We start from the raw sequence: 22187 nt of genomic DNA on the forward strand, positions 1-22187 counted from the left end.
AGAAATGTGCCAGCTGTGGGGGAAATCATCTGCAAGTGACCTGCAGGTTCCGATCCGCGAAGTGTCACTCCTGTGGCAAGATGGGGCACATTGCAGCCGTCTGCTGAAATTGAAGCTGGGAGAGCCTGAACGAATTACAAGCTATGGCATCCACACTCGAAGGTACTGTTCTTCCTCGGCACAAACCCTGGCACAAACCCTCCATCCCTGGAAAGAGCAGGCGGACCGTGTCTCACATGGAGATACATCAGCTGCTCAAAGCAAAAATAATAATAAAGGTCCATCTGCAAGGGGTACCTTGCACGATAGAGCTGGACTCTGGTTCCACAGATTACAAGGCCACGGTTAACCGAGCCTTAAATCCACACACTTACCCGGTCCCAACGGTCTGGCAGGTACTCTCCACTGTCCAAGGTGGTGCTTGCTTTGCAAAACTTGACTTTGCGCAGCAGCTCACAGTTACTAAAGAAACAGCTGACGCTCAGACAATAGTGACACATAGAGGAGCTTTCCGAGTTAACCGGTTACAGTTTGGTATTTCAGTAGCTCCTGGAATTTTCCAAGAAGTCATGGAAAGGACTCTGAAAGGCATTCCTGGTGTATGTCCTTATTTTGACAATGTCCTTATTGCTGGGGAATCTGAAGAGATCTTGGCTGACAGGCTGCAAGCTGTTTTAAGGAGATTTCACTCCGCTGGGCTTAAACTCAAAAAAGGTAAGTGCAGTATTGGTGTGGCATCCACTGAGTTCTTAGGGTTCAGGATTGATGCCAAAGGAATTCACCCCACTGACTCTAAGGTAAAAGCAATTAAGTTAGCTCCAACCCCAACAAATAAGGCTGAATTGCAAGCTTTTCTGGGGTTACTTAACTTCTATCACACGTTTTTACCTCACAAAGCAGCAATTGCAGAACCATTACACAGACTGCTAGATAAGAAAACTCCATGGAAATGGACTAAGGTCCATGAACAGAGTTTTAGAAATCTCAAACAACTTTTATCCAGTGACTCAACCATCACTCATTTTATAGAAAACAAGCCTATTTGCATCGCGTGTGATGCATCCCCTTATGTAGTGGGTGCTGTATTAAGTCACATAGAGGACAATGGGGAGTAAAGGCCCATTGCATATTACTCCCGGACACTGTCAAAGGCAGAAAGGAATTATGTACAAATTGACAAGGTAGCCCTGGCAATTGTGTCAGGAGTCAAAAAATTCCATGATTACCTGTATGGCAGGGAGTTCACCCTTTTTACTGATCACAAACCCTTGTTGGGGTTATTCACAACTGATAAACAGACACCACAAATTCTATCGCCAAGAATGCTTAGGTGGTCCATTTTTCTATCCGCCTATGCTTGCAAACTGGTCCATAAACCAGGTAAGGACTTGGGCCATGCAGATGCATTAAGCAGATTGCCATTAATGAGCACTGATCCTGACCCAACACCGGTGGAGCAGATCCTACTCATCAAAGATCTTCCAGACTGCCCCCTCCAGGTGAAAGATATTGCTGCTGGTACCACAGCGGACAAGATACTGAGCAGGGTCATCACATGGGTAGCGTCTGTGTGGCAGGAAAAGAGCCCGGGACAGGAATTCCAGGCATATTTCATGAGGAGGCATGAGTTGTCTTCTCATAAAAGATGCCTGTTGTGGGGTAGTAGGGTTATTATTCCGGAGATGTTGAGGGAAAGGGTTTTACAGTCACTACACAAGGGTCATCCAGGCATTGTCAGGATGAAGGCATTAGCTAGGAGTTACTTATGGTGGCCTGGTCTCGACAAAGCCATAGAGGAGCAGGTAGCGGGATGCTACACTTGTCAGAGATCAAGGCAGGAACAGCCACAGGCTCCCATTCACAAATGGGAAGCAACACACACCCCATGTCTAGGTTGCATATTGACTATGCAGGCCCTTTTCAGGGACAATTGTTCCTGGTAGCACTTGACAGTTACTCTAAATGGCTAGAAGTGGTCCCAGTTTCTAGCATGACCTCTGCAAAGACAGTTCAAGTGCTCCGGGGACTATTTGCCACTCATGGGTTGCCTGATGTGTTGGTCTCTGATAATGGCCCACAATTCACATCTGCTGATTTCCAGGCATTCACCAGGGCCAACTCGATTAGGCATGTCACATCAGCGCCTTTCCACCCATCGTCTAACGGTATGGCAGAACGAATGGTGAAGACTACCAAGGATGCATTGAGGCGCATCATCAGTGGAGACTGGCATCAAAGGTTGGCTCAGTTTCTGTTGGCACAATATACCACACCATGCACAGCGACAGGCAAGAGTCCTGCTGAGTTACGTTGGGGTCGGCGATGTCACTGCATTTTTTTGTGTGTTTGTCAGCTACGCACATCTCACTCTGTTGTTCTGCCAGCTGCATAGTAATCTTATCAATGTAACCAAGGTGATTGTCACATGTCCAGCCATGTTATGGTTTCAATCTGTTTTTTTCTATTAAGTGCGCATCTCTACAAAAGTTTTCTCTCTTTATTTTTTCTTCTTCTCTTTGTATTCTGTCTGATGAGAGGATGTAGTCAGTTAAGTTCTTTCTTTGCTTTCCAATTAAAGTTTTATATACAGTAGAATATGCCTCGGGTTTCTTTATTTTTGCCTGATGTTTGCCATGTGTCAAATGAACCACGGTTCATCGCCCTCTGATAGGGAAATATTAATTTATTTCCCTGACAGGCGACTCATTACTAAGTTGGACAGACTTCACCCTGACAGAGTGGCAGCACAAGAGGATCAACTACAAATGGACACCTCCAGAGAACTTCACATAGATGAAATGGTTTGGGCCTGGAACTATGGTCAGGGGCATACCTGGATTCAGGGTGTGGTAGTCAACAAAACGGGGCCTGTATCCTACATTGTAGAGGTGGAGGAGGGTCGTGAGATGAGAAGATACATTGACCGGTTGAGGAAGAGACACCCCGAAAACCCACAAACTGTGATTCCAGAGCAACATCTGGCTGGGAAGCACAATGACATAGGGGTGGATAGGGCTCGGAATCAGGACCCAGGTGGCGACCCAATTGATGACTCCATTGCAGACCCGGTTGACCAGAACAAAGGGCAAACAGTGAAATGGTCAGCAAGAATCCATAGGCCACCGGCGTACCTCAAGGACTATGTAAGGTCTTGAGACTAGGGTTATTATGTGATAAGCAAGCTCCACACTGCAGGTGTTTTTCTTCATTAGTATGTTTATTGTTTTCCATTGTTGTTGGGTTTTTTTGTATGGGAGAAGGGGTGTTATGTACATAAGGGATGTTACACAGATATAAGCCACTGACACCACCAGGTGGCAGGGTGCCCTGTCTGGATTGGCAGGGTAGTCTTTGGCGGGAAATCCGGATAATGGGATTGGTTCCAAGTATACCTGGCTAGGTATATAAGTGGGGCAGTCGCCCCTTTGTTCGCCCAGTCTGTGCTACATCAATAAAGAGTTGTTATGCTGAACCCTGATGTCCTGAGTCGTCCATCTTGGCCATGCGGTCTGGAGCCCACTATTTAACAATTACATTATATTATATTACATGTTAGCAGGTTCTAAAATATACATTTGTAAGAAATGAGCAAAACAAAACTTTTTATTGAAATGTTTTACTTTACATTTTAAACATATACTCATTCCCTCCCCCTCTCCCCCACACCCATCCCTCCCCCCTCCCCCAACTTCCCAGAGCTGAATACAAGGTATTGCCTCTAACAAACTTAAGCTAAAATATGCTAACCAACTATAAATATGCTTTAAATCCTATCGCACTTTAACTCCCCTTAAACATAAGTAAATAATAATACATCTTATAATTCCAATATTCATTCATATGGTAGGTGAAATTTTTAGTCCCATATTTATTCTGAATATAATCAATCCATCTTCTCCATTCTGAGATATATCTCTGTTGCGATTGTTCTTTCAAATATGCCGAACTTTTTGCAATTTCTGCCAAGTTTGAAACTTTTAAAGTCCACTCTTCTATAGTAGGCAGTTCCTCCTTCTTCCAATATTGTGAAACCAGAAGTCTTGCTGCCATTATTAAATTCAACATCAATTTAGTTTCTATAACAGTACAATCAGTAATAATACCCAGTAGAAATAACTGTGGAGTAAACCTTATCTTTTTCTTAAATATCTTCTGCATATTCCACCAAATTTTAATCCAGAAAGTTTTAACTTTTTTACAAGTCCACCACATATGATAATACGTTGCGTCCTCACAACCACGTCTCCAACATTTAGGCTGATAATTTGGATACATATATGCTATTTTTTTAAGATCTAAGTGCCATCTATAAAACATTTTATAAAAATTCTCCCTTAAGTTTTCTGCCTGGGTAAATTTTATGTTTCTGACCCAATTTTTCCCCCAAACATCCATCGTTATTGGCTCTTGAATATTCTTGGCCCATTTTATCATACAATCTTTAACAAGTTCCGTTTCTGAATCTATTTCTATCAATGCATTATATATCCTTCTTATATGTGCTTGACTTTGATCTCTAATTTGTTTTACCAGGTTTTCATCTGTTGTTGAAATGCCACTTTTCTGATCTTCTTTCCATCTAGCTTGTATCTGGCCATACTGAAACCAAGTTTGTACTATTTTCCCTTCTTTTAAAGTATTAAATGGCTTTAATTGCCATACATTCCTTTCCAGTCTGAGAATATCTTTATATGTAGTTACATCTTGTTTAAATCCCAGACTTATATTTTCTATCGCATGTTTAGGTATTGCCTAAATTGGTATTTTATAATTTAACTTATATCAGTATTTTTTCCAAACTCGCAACAGAGCATACCTTAATATATGTGTCTTAAAGATATTATCCACCTTTTTATCATATAATAAATATGCATGCCAACCATATAATAAGTCACAGCCCTCAATATTCAATAATCTTCCTTCTGTTAAATTAAACCAATTACTAATTGACAATAAAGCCGCAGCCTCATAATATAATTTAAAATTGGCATTTTAAGACCACCTCTTTCACGTATATCTTGTATTATCTTAAGATTTACTCTCGGTCTTTTCTCTGCCCAAATAAATTTATTAATACCTTTCTGCCATTCTTCCAAATTTGAATCTTTTTAAAGTATAGGTATCATTTGAAACAAAAATAAAAATTTTGGTAAAACATTCATTTTAACTGCTTCAATTCTTCCCAATAAAGACAGTTGTAATTTTTTCCAAGTATCTAATTCTTTTTGTATTTTTAACCATAACAATTCATAATTATTTTTGCATAATTTCCCATTTGAATCTGAAAGATATACCCCCAAATATTTAATATTTTTAGCTATTTCAAATCCTGTTAATTTTTCTAAAACTACCTTTTGTTCTGTAGTCATATTATTAGACAAAATTTTAGTTTTTTGCCTATTAACCTTAAATCCAGAAACTTGTCCATATTGCAAAATTATTTCCATTAAATCTATAACCGACGGAGTCAGTTAACCTAATGTAATAACCAAGTCATCTGCAAATGCTCTCAATCTATAATCTTGATCTTTAATTTTAATTTCCTTTATTTTATTTGAGTCACGTATCTTAAACAATATTTCCAATGTTAAAACAAACAGCAATGGTGATAACGGACATCCCTGTTTTGTGCCCTTTTCAATTTTGCAAGCTTCTGTTAAACTACCATTAATTATTATTTGGGCTGTTTGTTTATGATATATTGCCCTAATAGGTTGTAAAAACGTATCACCAAACTCCATCTTCTCTAAAACTTTAAATAAAAATTGCCAATTCAATTGATCAAACGCCTTTTCAGCATCCAAAAAAATCAATGCTGCAGGGACTTGATTATTTCTTTCCAAATATTCTAATAGGTTTACAATATGTCTCACTTTACTTTTCATTTGTCTACCACTTATAAATCCTGTTTGATCACTATAAATCATTTGCTGCATAACCTTCATTAATCTATTTGCTAAGATCTTTGCAAATATCTTATAATCTTTATTTAGAAGCGATATAGATCTGTAATTTTTTGATTGGGTAAGATCTTGATCTTCCTTTGGAATCAACGTTATAAATGTTGTTCTCCACGATGGAGGCACTTCCCCTCCCGACTGAATTGTCCTAAATAATTCTTTCAAAGGTTCCACCAACTCTAATTGTAAATTTTTATAATAAGTTTCTGTCAAACCATCTGTTCCAGGTGTCTTGCCCACTTTTAATTGTTTAATTGCTAAAATAATTTCTTCAGCAGTTATCGGTTGATTCATCCCTTCCTTCTGTTCTTGTGTAAGTGTAGGGATATTCACTTCTTGTAAATACCTATCTATATCTAAACCTTGAGTTATATCCCTTGCATATAATTTAGAATAAAATTCAACAAAAGCCTTTTTAATAAGATTTTGTTGAAACACCTCTTTACCCTTATATTCTATCTTGTCTATATTATGTGACTTTTGTTTTTTCCTTAACAAATAAGCTAACCATCTACCTGGCTTATTAGCATTGTAAAAAGTATTATGTTTGACATATCGTAAGTTAGTTGCCACTTGATCTGCCATCAACATATCAAACTGCCCTCTTAACAAATTAATTGCTTCTTTCAACCTCTTGTTCGATGAGTTCAAGATAAAAGCCCTCTCTTTCATCTTTATTTCCTCCTCTAATTCTTTACACTTATATTCCAATCTGCGTCTATATTTATTATTCAAATATATTAAAACTCCTCTCATATAAGCTTTACTTGCATCCCAAACCATTTCAATTGGAGTACCCTTGTGCATGTTTATAGTAAAAAATTCTTTCATTTGTTTTTTACATTCTTCCACATTTTCTTCATATCTAAACAAATTTTCATTTAATCTCCGAGATCTCCTATCTCCCTTCCCCTTGTCCAATTCCATCCATACTGGACTGTGGTCTGATAAGATTCTTGGACATATCTTGATCTTCTTAACCCTAGAAAAAAATCATTACTAGTTAATACAAAGTCAATCCTGGAGAAAGATTGATGCCTGTCAGAAAAAAAAGTAAAATCTCTTTCTTCCACGTTTCGTTCTCTCCAAACATCTCTCAGTTCCAGATCGTCTTTCATGTCAAAAAAAGATTTAGGCAATCTAGCATGATTTGGAGTGCTTTTAAAAAGTCCTTTTTGATCTTTTTGTGTGTCCAATACTCCATTCCAGTCTCCCATTAAAATACATGATTTATAATTCCATTGAATTATTTTATTATGTAGAAGTTTATAAAATTCTCCTTGCTGTTGATTAGGTGCATATAATCCAATTAAAAATATTTTCTTCCCTTCTATTAAAAGTTCAATTATAATGTATCTTCCTTGTTTATCTGCTTCAATTAAGTTAGCTGTTAAATTCTTCTTCACATAAATGACTACACCATTTTTCTTTTCTGGAGCAGATGCAATAAACTGCATACCCAATCTAGATTTTATCAAATATTTTTGATCAGATACACGGATATGCGTTTCCTGAAAGCATATAACATCACTTTTAAATTGTTTCAAGTACTGAAATATTTTCTTTCTCTTTTGCGGTGAATTTAAACCATTAACATTCCATGTTAGAAACTTTGTCACCTTTTTTTGCGACTTGAAGCTTTTGGAGTGTATCTTGCAGATCCACAAGCATCTGCTTCTTTGGTCTCACTCCTCCCACTGCTTTAGTATAAGTAGATTCTTGAGTTGTAATTGTAGTATATTGTTTCTGTTATTGTTGTTGTTGTTCCTTTCGTCTAGTTGCAGCCCGTGTCACTCTTTGAGCCCTTGATTCTTCTAATGGAGCCAAGGGCTACGCAATTTCCAAAGTTTGCTGTGCTTCTTTTGAAATCAGTGAGATAATTTCTTCATCTCGCTGTGTATCTTCCAATTGTGTCTGTCACGCTTCTTTTTCCTTTCTTCTTTTAATTTCTGGGAATGTCGATGAGTCTGCCTTCAGTATATTACAACAAAAATCTCGTGCCTTCAGAACTGTATTAAGACAATATCTTGTACCAACATAATTCACCACTATCCCAGTTGGTATCTCCCATCTAAACTGAATCTGTCATTTTTTTAATTCATCTGCCTGAAAAACAAATTCTTTCCTATTTCTTAAAATTCTTGGTGGTATTTCTTTCAAAATTAAAACCTCTTGATCAGCCACTTTAAATCTGTTGTTATAAAAGGTTTGTATGATCACATTTCTAATGTTTCTCTTTGTGAAGTAAACAACCACATCTCTTGGTAGTTTTCTTTGCCTAGTAATCCAGGAATTGACACGAAATATTTTATCTATTTCCAGTATAAAATCTTCAGCTCGCCAACCCAAAATAGGCGCCACAGCTTTTGCCAATATCTCTTCCAAGTTTTCTTGTGGATTTTCTTTCAAACCTCTAATCCTCTAGGCAAACCCTATGTCTCTATATTGTATCATCACCACCTCATCATCAATTTTATCTATTTTATTCTCAGCTTCACTGATTTTAGCTTCCAATATCAAATTATTTTGATTAACTTCTTTCCACACGTTCATCCAGATTCTCAATACAAACTGTCAGTCCCTGAAATGCCAGCAAAATATCCTCTCATATTTCCTTATTTTTCTCATTAATGAGCTCAGATATTTGCTCAGATTGAAGTTTTAAATAATCTTGTAAGTCTTTTAATGTCAATGTGGGTATAGGTGTAGGTGCTGCGGAGGGTGGCATCAATGTTTGAAGTCCAGATTGTTGAACTGGTGAAGCCCCCACACTTTTAGAAGCAGGGATTTGGAAGCCATTTTAACACCCAATTAACTTTTTCTCACTTTCATTTTTCCGCCCAAATTGCAACTTTGTTGCTTCACTGTTAAATATCCAAGTCTTTTAAATCACTTTTGAGCCAACTTCAAAACTTTGCTAACTTTGCTAAATCTTACATTAAGAACTAGGGAAGGTAAAACAACAATCCTAGTTCTAAAAAAAGTTCATGCTGAGTAGAAGGCTAAGGTAATTAAGTATTTGCCCATTTTCCATCAAAAACAAGTCATCTCTAGACAAGATGAGTGGCACATCAAGTTAATAAATGTGTTTGCAAGGTATAAGGTTGGCATATGACTGACTTCATTCTGATTTCTAAATCTAGGAAATTTTCTCTAATGATCAGTTGCTCAGGTGGCAAAGCATAAAAGGTAAATTTCCCCAGAATTTCTTCTTACTGAGCTTGAAAATTAAAATTGGTTTGTTAGGATTTGGAGGTAAGTGGTATTTGAGCCAATAAGTATTAACAGCCATGGTTGTAGTGTTATGTATTGACATGTTATGATTATACATATAGAGTTCAACAGGGCTGAGATAAAAGCCGCGGCAGCTTTTGACAGCTGTCAAAAGCTGCCGGAGATCAACCACGCAAGCGCAAGCTGGCTGACAGCTCTCGGCTGTCAAAGTCGCCGGCTACCGCGCATGTGCCACCAGTTTGACAGCTCCGAGCTGTCAAACCGGCCTGAAGCCGGCTGTCAAAGACATCCTCGCGGCCATTAAGTCAGGTGCCATTTTCGCTAAATTAGACTTGGCGCAGGCGTACTTACAGCTGCCTGTCACCCCTGACACCGCCCTAGCACAGACAATTGTCACGCACAAGGGAGCCTTCAAAATTAACCACCTACAATTCGGCATATCTGCAGCCCCAGGGATTTTTCAGGAAATTATGGAGAAAACACTCAAAGGAATCCCTGGGGTCTGCCCATATTTCAACAACGTTCTGATAGCTGGGGAATCCGAAAGAGACTTAGCGACCAAGCTGGCAAAAGTGCTCCAGAGATTCAGAGCAGCAGGGCTTAAATTAAGACGGGACAAATGCTCCATAGAGGTGCCTTCAGCAGAATTCCTAGGCTTCAAAATCAATGCAAAAGGGATACACCCCACTGAGTCTAAAATCAAAGCCATCAAAACAGCCCCTATTCCAAAAAACAAACAAGAACTGCAAGCCTTCCTGGGGTTAGTTAATTTTTACCTCACCTTCCTGCCACATAAGGCTACCATAGCAGAACCCCTCCATAGGCTTTTAGACAAGGGCACCCCATGGTCCTGGTCCCCGCAGCACGACTCAAGTTTCAGACTCCTTAAAAACTTACTGTCCAGCAACGCCACCGTAGCACTGTTCAATGAACAGTTACCCCTTTGTCTGGCATGCGATGCCTCCCCCTATGGCATCGGAGCAGTCCTAAGTCACTTAACGAAGGAAGGAACCCAAACTCCTATAGCATTCTATTCCAGAACACTGTCAAAACCTGAGCACAATTATGCTCAAATCGACAAAGAGGCTTTAGCCATAGTGGCTAGCATGAAGAAGTTTCACGACTACCTCTATGGACGCCAATTTACTATTTTTACAGATCACAAGCCTCTGTTAGGGATTTTTACAGTCGATAAACAAACGCCCCAAATTTTGTCTCCCCGCATCCTCCGATGGTCTACCTTTTTGTCTGCCTATTCTTTCACACTAGAACACAAGCCAGGGAAAAGCATGGGTCATGCAGATGGGCTAAGCAGGCTTCCCCTACCCGAGATAGACCCTGACCCTGCCCCAGCTGGCAAAATACTAGCCATTTCTGAATTACCAGAATGCCCCTTATCAGTCAGGGACATATCTTCCGCCACAGCAGCAGACAAAATCCTGGGCAGAGTCCTAGGCTACGTGACTTCAGGGTGGCATCCCACATCCCCAGGGCCGGAATTCCAGACCAACTTTTTAAAACAAAAAGAATTATCCTCCCACCAAGGGTGCATATTATGGGGCAGCAGAGTAATAATTCCTGAGAAACACAGGACCAAAGTCCTAGCAAGCCTGCACGAGGGTCACCCAGGAATGGTTAAAATGAAAGCTTTAGCCAGAAGCTATGTCTGGTGGCCTGGCCTCGACAAGCAAATAGAAACACATGTGGCTGGTAAAATTTTGGCTAGAAATATGACAGTTTCACAGAAGGCTCTCTTAGAAGGATTAACTGGATTTGAGATTGTTAAAAGGGTTAAATATCTGGGGGTGATTTTGTCGCCCTCTAATACAAAGTTATATAAAAATAACTATGAAAAATTATGGGGGAAAATTCAAAAAGAATTGGAGAGTTGGCATAAATTGCAATTGTCTTTGCTGGGACGGATTGCAGCAGTGAAAATGAATGTCCTGCCCAAATTTTTATTTTTATTTCAAATGATACCGATTCTTAAGAAAGATTCTAATTTGGAGGAATGGCAGCGTGGTATCAATAAATTTGTCTGGGCAGGGAAAAAGCCACGAGTTAAACTTAAGATTATGCAGGATACTCGTGAGAGAGGTGGCCTTAAGTTGCCTAATTTGAAATTATATTATGAAGCTGCTGCATTAGTAGGAATAAGTGACTGGATTAATTTGACGCAAGGGAGGTTATTAAATCTTGAGGGCCATGATCTGTTGTTTGGCTGGCATGCATATTTGTTGTATGATAAGAAGGTAGATACTGTGTTTAGGATGCATATTTTAAGACAGGCATTGCTGAGAGTTTGGAAGAAGTATAGACATAAGTTAAGCAGCAAGATACCATTGTGGGCAATTCCAAAACACGCAATAGAAAATATACATGCTGGCTTTAAACATGATGTGACTACGTACAAGGAGATTTTAAGTTTGGAAAGGAATATTTGGTGCTTGAAATCATATAGCCTGTTGCGAGAAGAGAAGGTTGTCCAAACTTGGTTTCAATATATTCAGTTACGGGCCAGGTGGAAAGAAGACCAGAAGAATGGATTTACAATGACTGATGAAAATTTGATAAAGCAAATTAGAAACCAGGGACCAGCACATATTAAACGGACATATCTTGCATTGATAGAGATTGATTCAGAAACGGAGCTTGTTAAGGACTGCATGATAAAATGGGCCCAAAACATTCAGGAAGTTATTACAATGGACACGTGGGAGAAGATTTGGGTGAGGAATGTAAAATTTACTCAAGCTCAAAATCTAAGAGAGAACTTTTACAAAATGTTTTATAGATGGCATTTAGATCCCAAAAAGCTTGCAAGTATGTATCCGAAATACCAGCCTAAATGTTGGAGGTGTGGCGATGAAGATGCAACATATTTTCATATATGGTGGACATGTAAGAAGGTTAAGGCTTTTTGGATAAAAGTCTGGTGGAATATGCAGAAGATTTTTAAACGGAGGATAAAGTTTTGTCCGCAATTTTTTTTGTTGGGAATAATTGTTGACGCTACAGTTGTGGACTCTAAGTTGATGTTGAATTTAGTTACGGCAGCAAGACTTTTGATAGGTCAATATTGGAAGAAAGAGGAACTGCCGACTATAGAAGAATGGACTTTAAAGGTTTCCGACCTGGCAGAGATGGCGAAGATTTCAGCCTATTTGAAAGATCATTCGCAAGAACGTTATATTATGGAATGGAGAAAATGGATTGAGTTTATCCAGAACAAGTATAGGGTCAAGAAGTTTTATGTAGCATTCGAATGAGTCTTCTTTCGTTTCTCCTTTTTTATTCTAGTTTTTTTAAGATATATTTATCATGGTTAAGGTGTGTTTTATCCTATATAAGCTAGAGAGTGATGGATTTTAGAATCTATAGTTTTTAGTATATGGTTGTTTATGATTGCTTTTTTATATACATATACCTTGTATTTAGCTCTGGGAAGTCGGGGGGGGAGGGGGGGTGGAGGGAGGAGGGGAGGGAGGGAGGTTGGGGGGAGGTAGGGGGGTATAGGGAGGGGGAAGGGGGGTTTTTTTTAATGGAAAACTGTACTTTAAAACTTTTCAATAAAAAAAAAAAAGAAACACATGTGGCTGGTTGTTACCCCTGCCAACTTGTCAGAGCCGCCCAACCCCAAGCTCCTGTACACAGGTGGGAAACAACAACAAAACTCTGGTCCCGCGTCCATTTAGACTTCGCTGGTCCCTTCCAGGGACAAATGTTCTTGATCGTGGTAGATAGTTATTCCAAGTGGCTGGAGGTGGCCCCAGTCACGAGCATGACCTCTGCAGCCACAATACAGGTGTTAAGGGGCTTGTTTGCCACACATGGACTCCCAGATGTGTTAGTCTCCGATAACAGCCCCCAATTTACTTCCCACGAATTCCAGAGTTTCACAACGGCGAACTCTATTAGACACACCACTACGGCTCCGTTTCATCCCTCGACGAACGGCTTGGCTGAGGTGATGGTAAAGTCAACAAAAGAGGCACTGTGGAAAATCATCACCGGCAATTGGCACCGCAGGCTTGCACAATTTCTGTTAGCACAACACACCACCCCCTGTACAACCACCGGAAAATCCTCAGCTGAACTCCGCTGGGGCAAACGACTTACGACCAGACTAGATTGCTTACATCCAGATAGAACCCCCGCGGACCCAGAACTGCCCATCAGGCACAGAACTCTCAATGCCGGGCAAGCCATCTGGGTTAGGAACTACGGGGGTGGGAATAAATGGATACAAGGGGTTATCATTGAACAAACTGGACCCTTGTCGTTCATCATCGATACCGGAAACAACAACCACCTCCATAGACACATCGACCAGTTACAACAGCGCAGCCCGCAAAACATGGGGGGAAAGGGGAGCAACGAAATGCCATCAACCCCCCCGAGCAAGTGCCAGCACACCAAAACTCCCCCGAGCAAATGCCATCACACCAAAACCCCGAGCATAATGACTTTTCTCCACAACACGCATCCAACGAGAGGGACCCAGAAAACGAGGTGCCAACTCTCCTGCCTCCCAAGCCAAACTCTAATGGGGACACAACACTGACCGAACCAAGGGATGAAAATCGGGCTGATGAAACACCCCCCCGACGTTCAGGAAAAACAAGGAAACCCCCCGCCTACCTAAAAGACTTTGAATGGGAAAACCCGCAAAGGAACAACCGGGGAAACTTCCAAACCAATCAGAGGGAGGGGTAAGGGGTGTTATGTATTGACATGTTATGATTATACATATAGAGTTTAACAGGGCTGAGGTAAAAGCCGCGGCAGCCTTTGACAGCTGTCAAAAGCTGCCGGAGATCAACCACGCAAGCGCAAGCCAGCTGACAGCTCTCAGCTGTCAAAGTCACCGGCTACCGTGCATGCACCACCAGTTTGACAGCTCCGAGCTGTCAAACCGGCCTGAAGCCGATTGGCTGAAACAAACAAGCGGGAAACCGGCACAGCCCTGATTGGTTTAATACCTGACAGCTGTAGTATAAATAGAAGCGTTGTTTACTTGTTCCTTGCCTGGTTCCAGAATAAAGTTGAGTTCTGTTAAGCATGCTGTCCTGCCTGCTCCTTTAAAGCATGTGGGTTCCCTTTTTGAGGATGTAAATCAAATTAGGAAGTTTCTGAAGTACTGCATCCGGAACTGGATTGTTTGCCAAATATTCAAACCAAAATCACTGTCATATCATTGTACCCCTATAATATTTTGGATATATGATGAATAAAAAGATGAATACTTCACAGGCAATTGTTTTTCTGCTTCAAAGGTTACAAAAGTATGGCTTGAGATGAAAAGTTAGAATCGAAATTAGTTCACACTTCTGTTACATACCTACCAATTTCCAAAACTCATTTTTCAATTATCCCATCCCATCCTAGTCTCTTATTTTGAATGGAAAATAATGTTGATGAAAGGTTTTTCCCACCTAGTGCTTTCCAGATGTGTTGGACTAGAATCCATCACCTTTCAACTTTAGAAAGAGCTACTTTATGGGATTTTCTAAGAAGAAACAGCTGTTTTAAATATTTGCTTTATTATTCTGACATGTTCTGAGGAAAAACTATTTCTCAAGGGAAATTGCTAATCTGTAAAGTTTTATGATTTAAGTTTTTTTTAAAAGTATCTGTGGGTCAAGGCTCAAGTGTTTAAAAGAAGGAAGAATTATAACTACAGCATATAGTCCTTTAAATGCTGCCAAATTCAAGATTCTATAAATTAAGTATCTGTGCAATCTGTGCAAACAGCACTTGAGAAGATATTTTTAAAAACCATTTTGTCATATGACCTCATTGGTCAATTGATTTTGGATAAAAATGCATAACTAAACTAATCATTATGTACAGAATTTAAATTCTCTTTTGCATATTATGATACAATACTTATGTGTTCATCAGGTATAAAATAAAACATTTATTATTTCCATATTTAGAATCAGGGCAATTTTTCCTGATGATATGCTATCTAATTGCTTAATCAGAAAGGTTATATAGAATAGTTTTAACAGTGGGGTTTTTTCTAATTAACATCATAATGCAAAACTGCACCACAGCCTATTTTATTAGTGAAAACCAAATGGGCTTAATTTTACCCAATTTCTATCATATCTTACTTACAAGAAACTTTGATGAATATGACTTTGTGTTTTTTGAATGACAGGTTAACTGAATTAAATATATATTTTTAATATGCATATTTTTAAAGTATTGTTTAGCTATAGTAAATCATAATATACAGCATTTCAAAACGGAGAGGATACTAACAAGGTTGAGAATTTATCATATACTTTACATAAAAGAATAGGCATTTTTTAAATGTCAGACTGTTGATTCATCTAATTTAGAAATGATTAGTAGCAGTTCTCCAAAAATCTGGCTAAGTCTTTTCTAACTTAGATTCCATTTCAAATAGTTGAATTTGGTATCTTTTAAAGGTAAAAATATTAGCCGTAGCATGGAGGCAAAGCTCTTTCTGTATGTTATTGCTGGCCTATATAGTCTAATGGACATTAAACGGCACATGCCTAGTCATCACGTGTTAACATGCAGAATGTGTACTTGACAATTTAGGATATATTCAATATTATTAAGTATGGAATGACCACTTCAGAGTAAAGCAATTGCTTGGTTTTAATTTTACTATGTATTCTGTTTATAGAATGTATGTGTGTACATCTGTGGCAGCAATAACTTAGTAATATATTAACTTTGCAATGTACTATATACAGAGGATTGGGAGAGACCCGGTAGGAGTCAGAAATTTCCACTTACTGTCTGCAAGCCAGGGTATTTTATAAAATATTTCAAGTACACGAGTGCCTTTTTATAAGCAGAAAAATAAATACACATATATTCAGAATAAATTACCTATAATTTGTATAACTTGTATAAAGTTCAATATAAATAATATTCATAAAATGCACAAACATATACAGGGTGATGTAGGATTATAAAAGGAAAATTAGGCCATCAAGAATTCTATGAAAATAGTAGACATTGTAGAGAAAGCTAAAGGGATATGTGATTGGTTAGAAGATGTGAACCACTTCACAGAGAAGTCATAACCATTATAAAGTGTTGTATAGTTTAAAACTGCTTCTGTCTGAAGCTTTTGTTTCCCCCACCTACTAAATATTGTATAATGGTGCAATCTTTTTCTAAATCTTTTCTGCTTTGAATCCATTCCTAGCTGGTTTTGGCATACTTAATCGTCACAAAGCATATGTGATAGCTTTCTTCTAAGAATGCAGTCTTGTACTGAATAAATAACACTGGATTCTTAGGAACAGACATATTAAAAAGTAATGCTGTGTTATATGTTGTATTTTCCTTAACTTATATTAAATAAAGAAAACTATACACATTAACCTAACAATGGGCAACTTGGCACAAATCTATTTCAGTTAAAAAAATATCAGAAATCAAAAAGAGATCATGATGAGCTATGGGAATGAAATACTCCATATCACACAATCTCTAGAAATACATGATTCTGTTGTATTTCAAAAGGCCATGAAAATGTCATTATCTAGTGGAGAACTATTCGGTTAAATGCCCCCTTTTTTAAAAAAAAATCAATAAAGTTACGAAGATATAAAAAAATCTAGTGAAGTAGGAATACCAACAAGAAAAATGTCAGCTCTGAAGAACAAAGGTTTAGTTGGCCAACTGGTTTAAAGCTATTTGCTACTTAAATGGACTTTCCTGGTTAGCTTTTGATTCCTGGGTACAGCAGCAGAAAATTTACAAGCCACTATTATGTTCAGTTAACAACAACAACAAAATGTTTTCCATGCTCTTAAATGAATGTGTAAGTGAGAAAATACCCCTTCATTTGAAAAATCTGATTTTCTGGGAAGTAAAGTAGGTCATTTGTAAAATGATTGAATTTTCCTTATAATCATTATTGGTATACTGTTTCTATTCATATACAACTTTTTGGAATCACTTGAGAATGTCTTGGGTAGCATAAAGCTCTACTGAGAATGGGCTAAAAACTCTTGTGAATATTTTAACTAAAGATGAACCAGATTTGGGTCAATTATTTGTGGGCCACAAGGTGGGGGAAGAGGGCTCATTTTGCAATAACAGAAGGAATTGTATAGAACTATTGCATTAGAGCAAAGATGTATTATGATACAGTACATGCCTTTACCAAGACCAGTGATTAGAATATTAACACATGAAATGCCCTTAACTATAGAAGTCAGTATAAAACACGAAGTATATCTAATACATCAGTTTGTGGTTAATGATATTAACTTCATGTGCATAGACTGTGATAACACATGCATGCAGGAACAAAGAAGTGTTCATGAACTGGATTTGTATAAAGTTCTTTCTGTTTAATAATCAGTTCACTAAAACCTAAATTGCATTTTAAATTTAGGAAGTAAATGGAGGACAAATGCCAAATAATAAGGTTTCAACTGGTCATTGACTTATGTAAAAGTCTATTTGAAATATATATAATAGATATTAAATGCAAAATAATATGCAATATATTTTCTATTAGATTTTATAAGCAATTGTTTATAACTTTTAAAACATTTCTGGTTTGTACCCTCTGACAGAATTCTGTTACAGAATTTTAATTTCTAATCAATATCTCTTTACAAACGATCCTTTGAAAATGTAGAAAGGGGATTTTTTTTCTTTTTAAATTACTTACTATAACAAACAATAAATCACAACATTTGTTTAGGGAATTACGTTTTACTCCATCCCTCTTATGATGATACACTGTGCAACTAAAGTTTGGACAGTATAAGAAATAAAATTATACGGTATAATACATAAAACATAAAATAGTAACCTTGAAAATCCTTAGTTTTGTTAATCAGCAGTTGCCAAAAGGCCTAAAAAGAATCTAATCTATCTCTGCTACAAAACACTTTTTTTTGTACCTGGGCGGGCGGGGGGATATATCTCCAGACAGTTATGTTTATGTTTTTGAAAATTATGAGTTCATTCATTTCAGAATGGATGTCAGACATTATAATGCTTTATGACAGAAGTCAAGATGCTAACTTGTTTAATGATCAACTATTAATATTTCTTTCTTTCCTTTTTCTTCCCTTCACATTTCAGAATGAAGAATAAATTTTGGTATTTTGAATTCGGCACTTCTGAAACTTTCTCTGCCACCTGCAAGAAGCTGCATGAATCTCTGGAAATAGAAGTAAGAAAATAATTGATGTGTATAGATCTGGCTAACATAGAACTATATATTAATCAAAACCAATATGATAGATCTATTCTAACTGGAGAAAATAATTACAAATTAAAAATAAAAATAGGGATAAATGCCAGGTTTAAGACATTCAGCTAGGCAGTGAAATGCATTTAGTTTTATTGTCTGTCCCACTAAATTCAATTCTCTTTGTTGAGTCCTCAATATTGGAATAAGATTCATTTTAATTCTTGCCATCATATTGTTAAAAACAGATTCATCTTATTTATCTTTTTATTGATCCTACTTTTATTTATTGACTTAAAATATTTTACATTGTGTGTACCATGCAATCCAATCCTAGACCATGTACATAAATTAAAAAATAGATATAAATACAAAAGAATAAAACACATAAAATAATTACCATATAAAATAATATAATTATGTCCATGGTTATTATAAGATCTCAAATGTTATGTTAAATACCAACTAATGATTATCAAGTTGGTACCTGTTTCATCTCTAGGGTGAGTCTCTCTAAAGAAAAGCTGGTTGATATCAAATGAATGTCCATAGGATGTGAGACAAATAGACACATGGATCTCTATGGAGAAGGCGGTCTTATAGATATGATCACAACTGTTCAAGATTTTACAGGTGTCAAAACCCAGGATAATATCTGTAATTACCCAGTTTCTTTTTTAAAATATCAGAAGTATAAAAGGATATTTACTAGGGGTACCATTCAGCAGGATATATACACATAGTTACATCTTGATATAAATATTTAATAAGATTGAATATTCAAGAGATTCTTTACATAATTTTACCATTAGATTTTGATAACATTTTTATGAATTTTGATGAGAGGATTAACAATTTTTAGATTCTTGTTATTACTTTATGCATAAGGATAAACTGGCTCTTTGCACTGACAAAAATCACTTAATAAAGATGCATATTTTACCTCCAAATGCATTCTTTAATTTTAAATCAGGAAGATCTATAATTGAATAGAGTTTCAAAGGTTCTAAAATTCAGACAGAATTTTAAAAATAACACAGACTGTAGAAAGGAGTGAGTTTTTGTACACATAAGGTAATAGATAACGTAATTTGTATTAATAACTGAATTTATTTGAAAGGAAATTAAAAGTTTCTTCTTTCTACTTTTTATTCTTTCTTTTTGGATTTTTCTTTTTTCTTTATTTTATTAGCTTGTTTTCATTTTTACAAAACTATAAAAAATAGAATCAAGACCATTCACCTTCATTTCAACTATTTTTCAGACATAAACAGACATAACTGCTAGAGACAAATAAAGTTCTTGCTGATTTCTAGAGCTGCTTATTTAAAATAACATTTTTCACTCTAATAACTTCTAGAAACTTTAATAATAAAAGTCCCCAATTTCCTACCCAGGAATTTCAAAGGTAGTAAAGTTTAAGTCAAATTTCCTGCTTTTTCTTTACGTTGTTTAATATGCATATTATTATGTGATTAAAATATATTTTATGACAGCTCATTGTTAGAAAAGTAAGAAAACTATGTTAATGTAAAGCTTCTCTGTGAAGGCCATCGATCAGTGTTAAGATACAATTTAAATGTTTGCTGAATAAACACTAACAAAGTATGTTGTATGTTATTTTTTGTATCTCCGTGCTTTTTTCTTTTTTTCCTTTTTTCCTTTTTCCTTTCTTCTTTTTTGTCTCTCTCCTCTTTTCTCTTCTCTTTCTACTTTTTTTATTTATTGATTAAGAAATATAAAAGTATGAGAGGGCTTATATGGAAAAAATAGAATTATATCCACCAATGTAAATGTAAATTAGTGCAGGTTCGAGTCCCACCAGGCTCAAGGTTGACTCAGCCTTCCATCCTTCCGAGGTAGGTAAAATGAGGATGCAGATTGTTGGGGGCAAGAAGCTGACTTTGTAATAATGCTGCGTGTGGGTGGGTGTGTGAAAGCTCTAATAGGCAGGCATATACATAGAATGAAGGCTATTGCTAAGCACATTTGATTTGTGCTTACATTGTAAGCCGCCCTGAGTCTTCGGAGAAGGGCGGGATATAAATGGGATTAAAATAAAAATAAATGTAGTTAATTGTTGAAAAATTGTCACTAGTAAGAATATTTAGAATTTGGGGGAAGAAATAAGCTGAAATAAGCACGGTAACAGGATTTACGATAAGGCAACTAAAATGACAAACAGGATTATTGGAAAAATTATATACTTAATTGTTGTTAATCAAAATAATGAGAATTGTCTTAACCTAATGTTTTGCAAAGAAAGATACTTTGGGGAAAGGGGAAATCAAATGAAATTAACATGTGGAATATAGATTATAGAAATCAATTGTTAAAGATTGTTTTATAAATGTTACCTAGACAACATACTGTTTACAAATTACTGAATGATGTTATGTTAAAAATATCAATAAAATATAGACAAAAAAGAAAGAAAGAAAGAAAGAAAGAAACTAACAAAATAATATGAAATCCAGCTAAGATATCCAATGAATAAACAAACAAATAAATAGACAAACACTACTCTTGCAGTTTGAATATTTATAAAAATGCATTTAAATAAATAAAATCATTAAAACATCCATAGTCATCAATAGAAATAAAATGGAAAACCCCTAAAACATATAAAATAAAATAAATTTCTAGTAGCTGAGCATTTCAGAAGGTCAGCACTGTCACTAAAAATTGAATTGAAAATTCAATCTATACATAGTTATATCAATAAGTATCTATGTGTATATATACACACATTCACATTAAACAAAAAATGACATTCAGGTTTTTTGTTATAATAACACTCCTTTTTAATGGCAGTAAACTCCATGTCAATACAAGAAATTGACTGTACTGTACCATAATTCATTGACCTTGAAGGATTGAAGCTACAGAGGTACTATATGTGCATATGCTAAATATATATTAAGAGGTGAAGTGCAGTGATAAGAGGCAACTTCTGTTAGAGTTGGGATTAATAAGGAGAGCTGTTTTGGCATTTTCTAAAATGGCTGGATTTAAGTTATTTAAATAGTGAGATATTTGTGCACGACTTGAAATATGAATATTTGAATGTGAGGGGAGGGGGAGGAGGAATAATTTATATTCCAATTTAGGAAGCTTGACCTATGCATCTAGCCTGATGTTCATCTGTGCTCATTTAGGCTACTTTTTAAATTTGAGATGTACACACATTTTACTCTTTGCAAAATATTTTCTGTTCCATATTTGATAAAGTCAGAGAAAAGTTGGAAAAGTTGGGAGCCTTTTTCCTACAGGAGTATTTATATATTCCATAGTTTTATTAAAAATATCAATAATTGCAAACCTTCACTAGAAAACAGGTATCACAAAAAGGGGGCTATATTGCCAGAGAGCTATTTTTTAAATTATGGGGCTTTTTTAAAAATACACATTTAGAGATTATATGAAAGAAATACAAAGATATTCCATAGAGAAGTAACCTGGGTTGCCAGAGCTTGTAGTTTCTCTTACAGAAATAGAATATAAGTTTGTATTCCTTTCCCATTTTCATTATCACCATTTTTTGAGTGAGGGAGCTGGCAAGGAAGAAGGGAGCATAAATATTGTGGGACATTTTTTTCAGAGATTCAGTAAAATGAAATTGAAGCTTAACTTAATGTGTAACCTTCTGAAGAATCAGTGGAAATTCAAATCTTTTTTTGAAAGAACTGCCACACGTTAATTTGGAAAACTTATTCATTCTTCCTCCCAAAAGCAAGCATATAAGGCTCCATTGTTAAAACCAGATGAATTTGAGAACTAAGTGCTGT

The 22187-nt window shown here is 36.6% G+C and overlaps 1 protein-coding gene across 1 annotated transcript in view; it reads left to right on the forward strand.

The window, feature by feature from the left end:
• The window catches only part of DGKB (diacylglycerol kinase beta), a gene marked incomplete at both ends in the record, with an annotated part of 339119 nt that overhangs the window by 224594 nt on the left and 92338 nt on the right, over positions 1–22187 (forward strand). Inside the window, 1 exon segment of the mRNA XM_083379029.1 lies at positions 18291–18381. Coding sequence (XP_083235155.1) covers positions 18291–18381 — 91 coding nt within the window.

The sequence above is a fragment of the Vipera ursinii genome (genome assembly GCF_947247035.1).
Source record: "Vipera ursinii genome assembly, chromosome: Z".
Lineage (NCBI taxonomy): Eukaryota > Metazoa > Chordata > Lepidosauria > Squamata > Viperidae > Vipera > Vipera ursinii.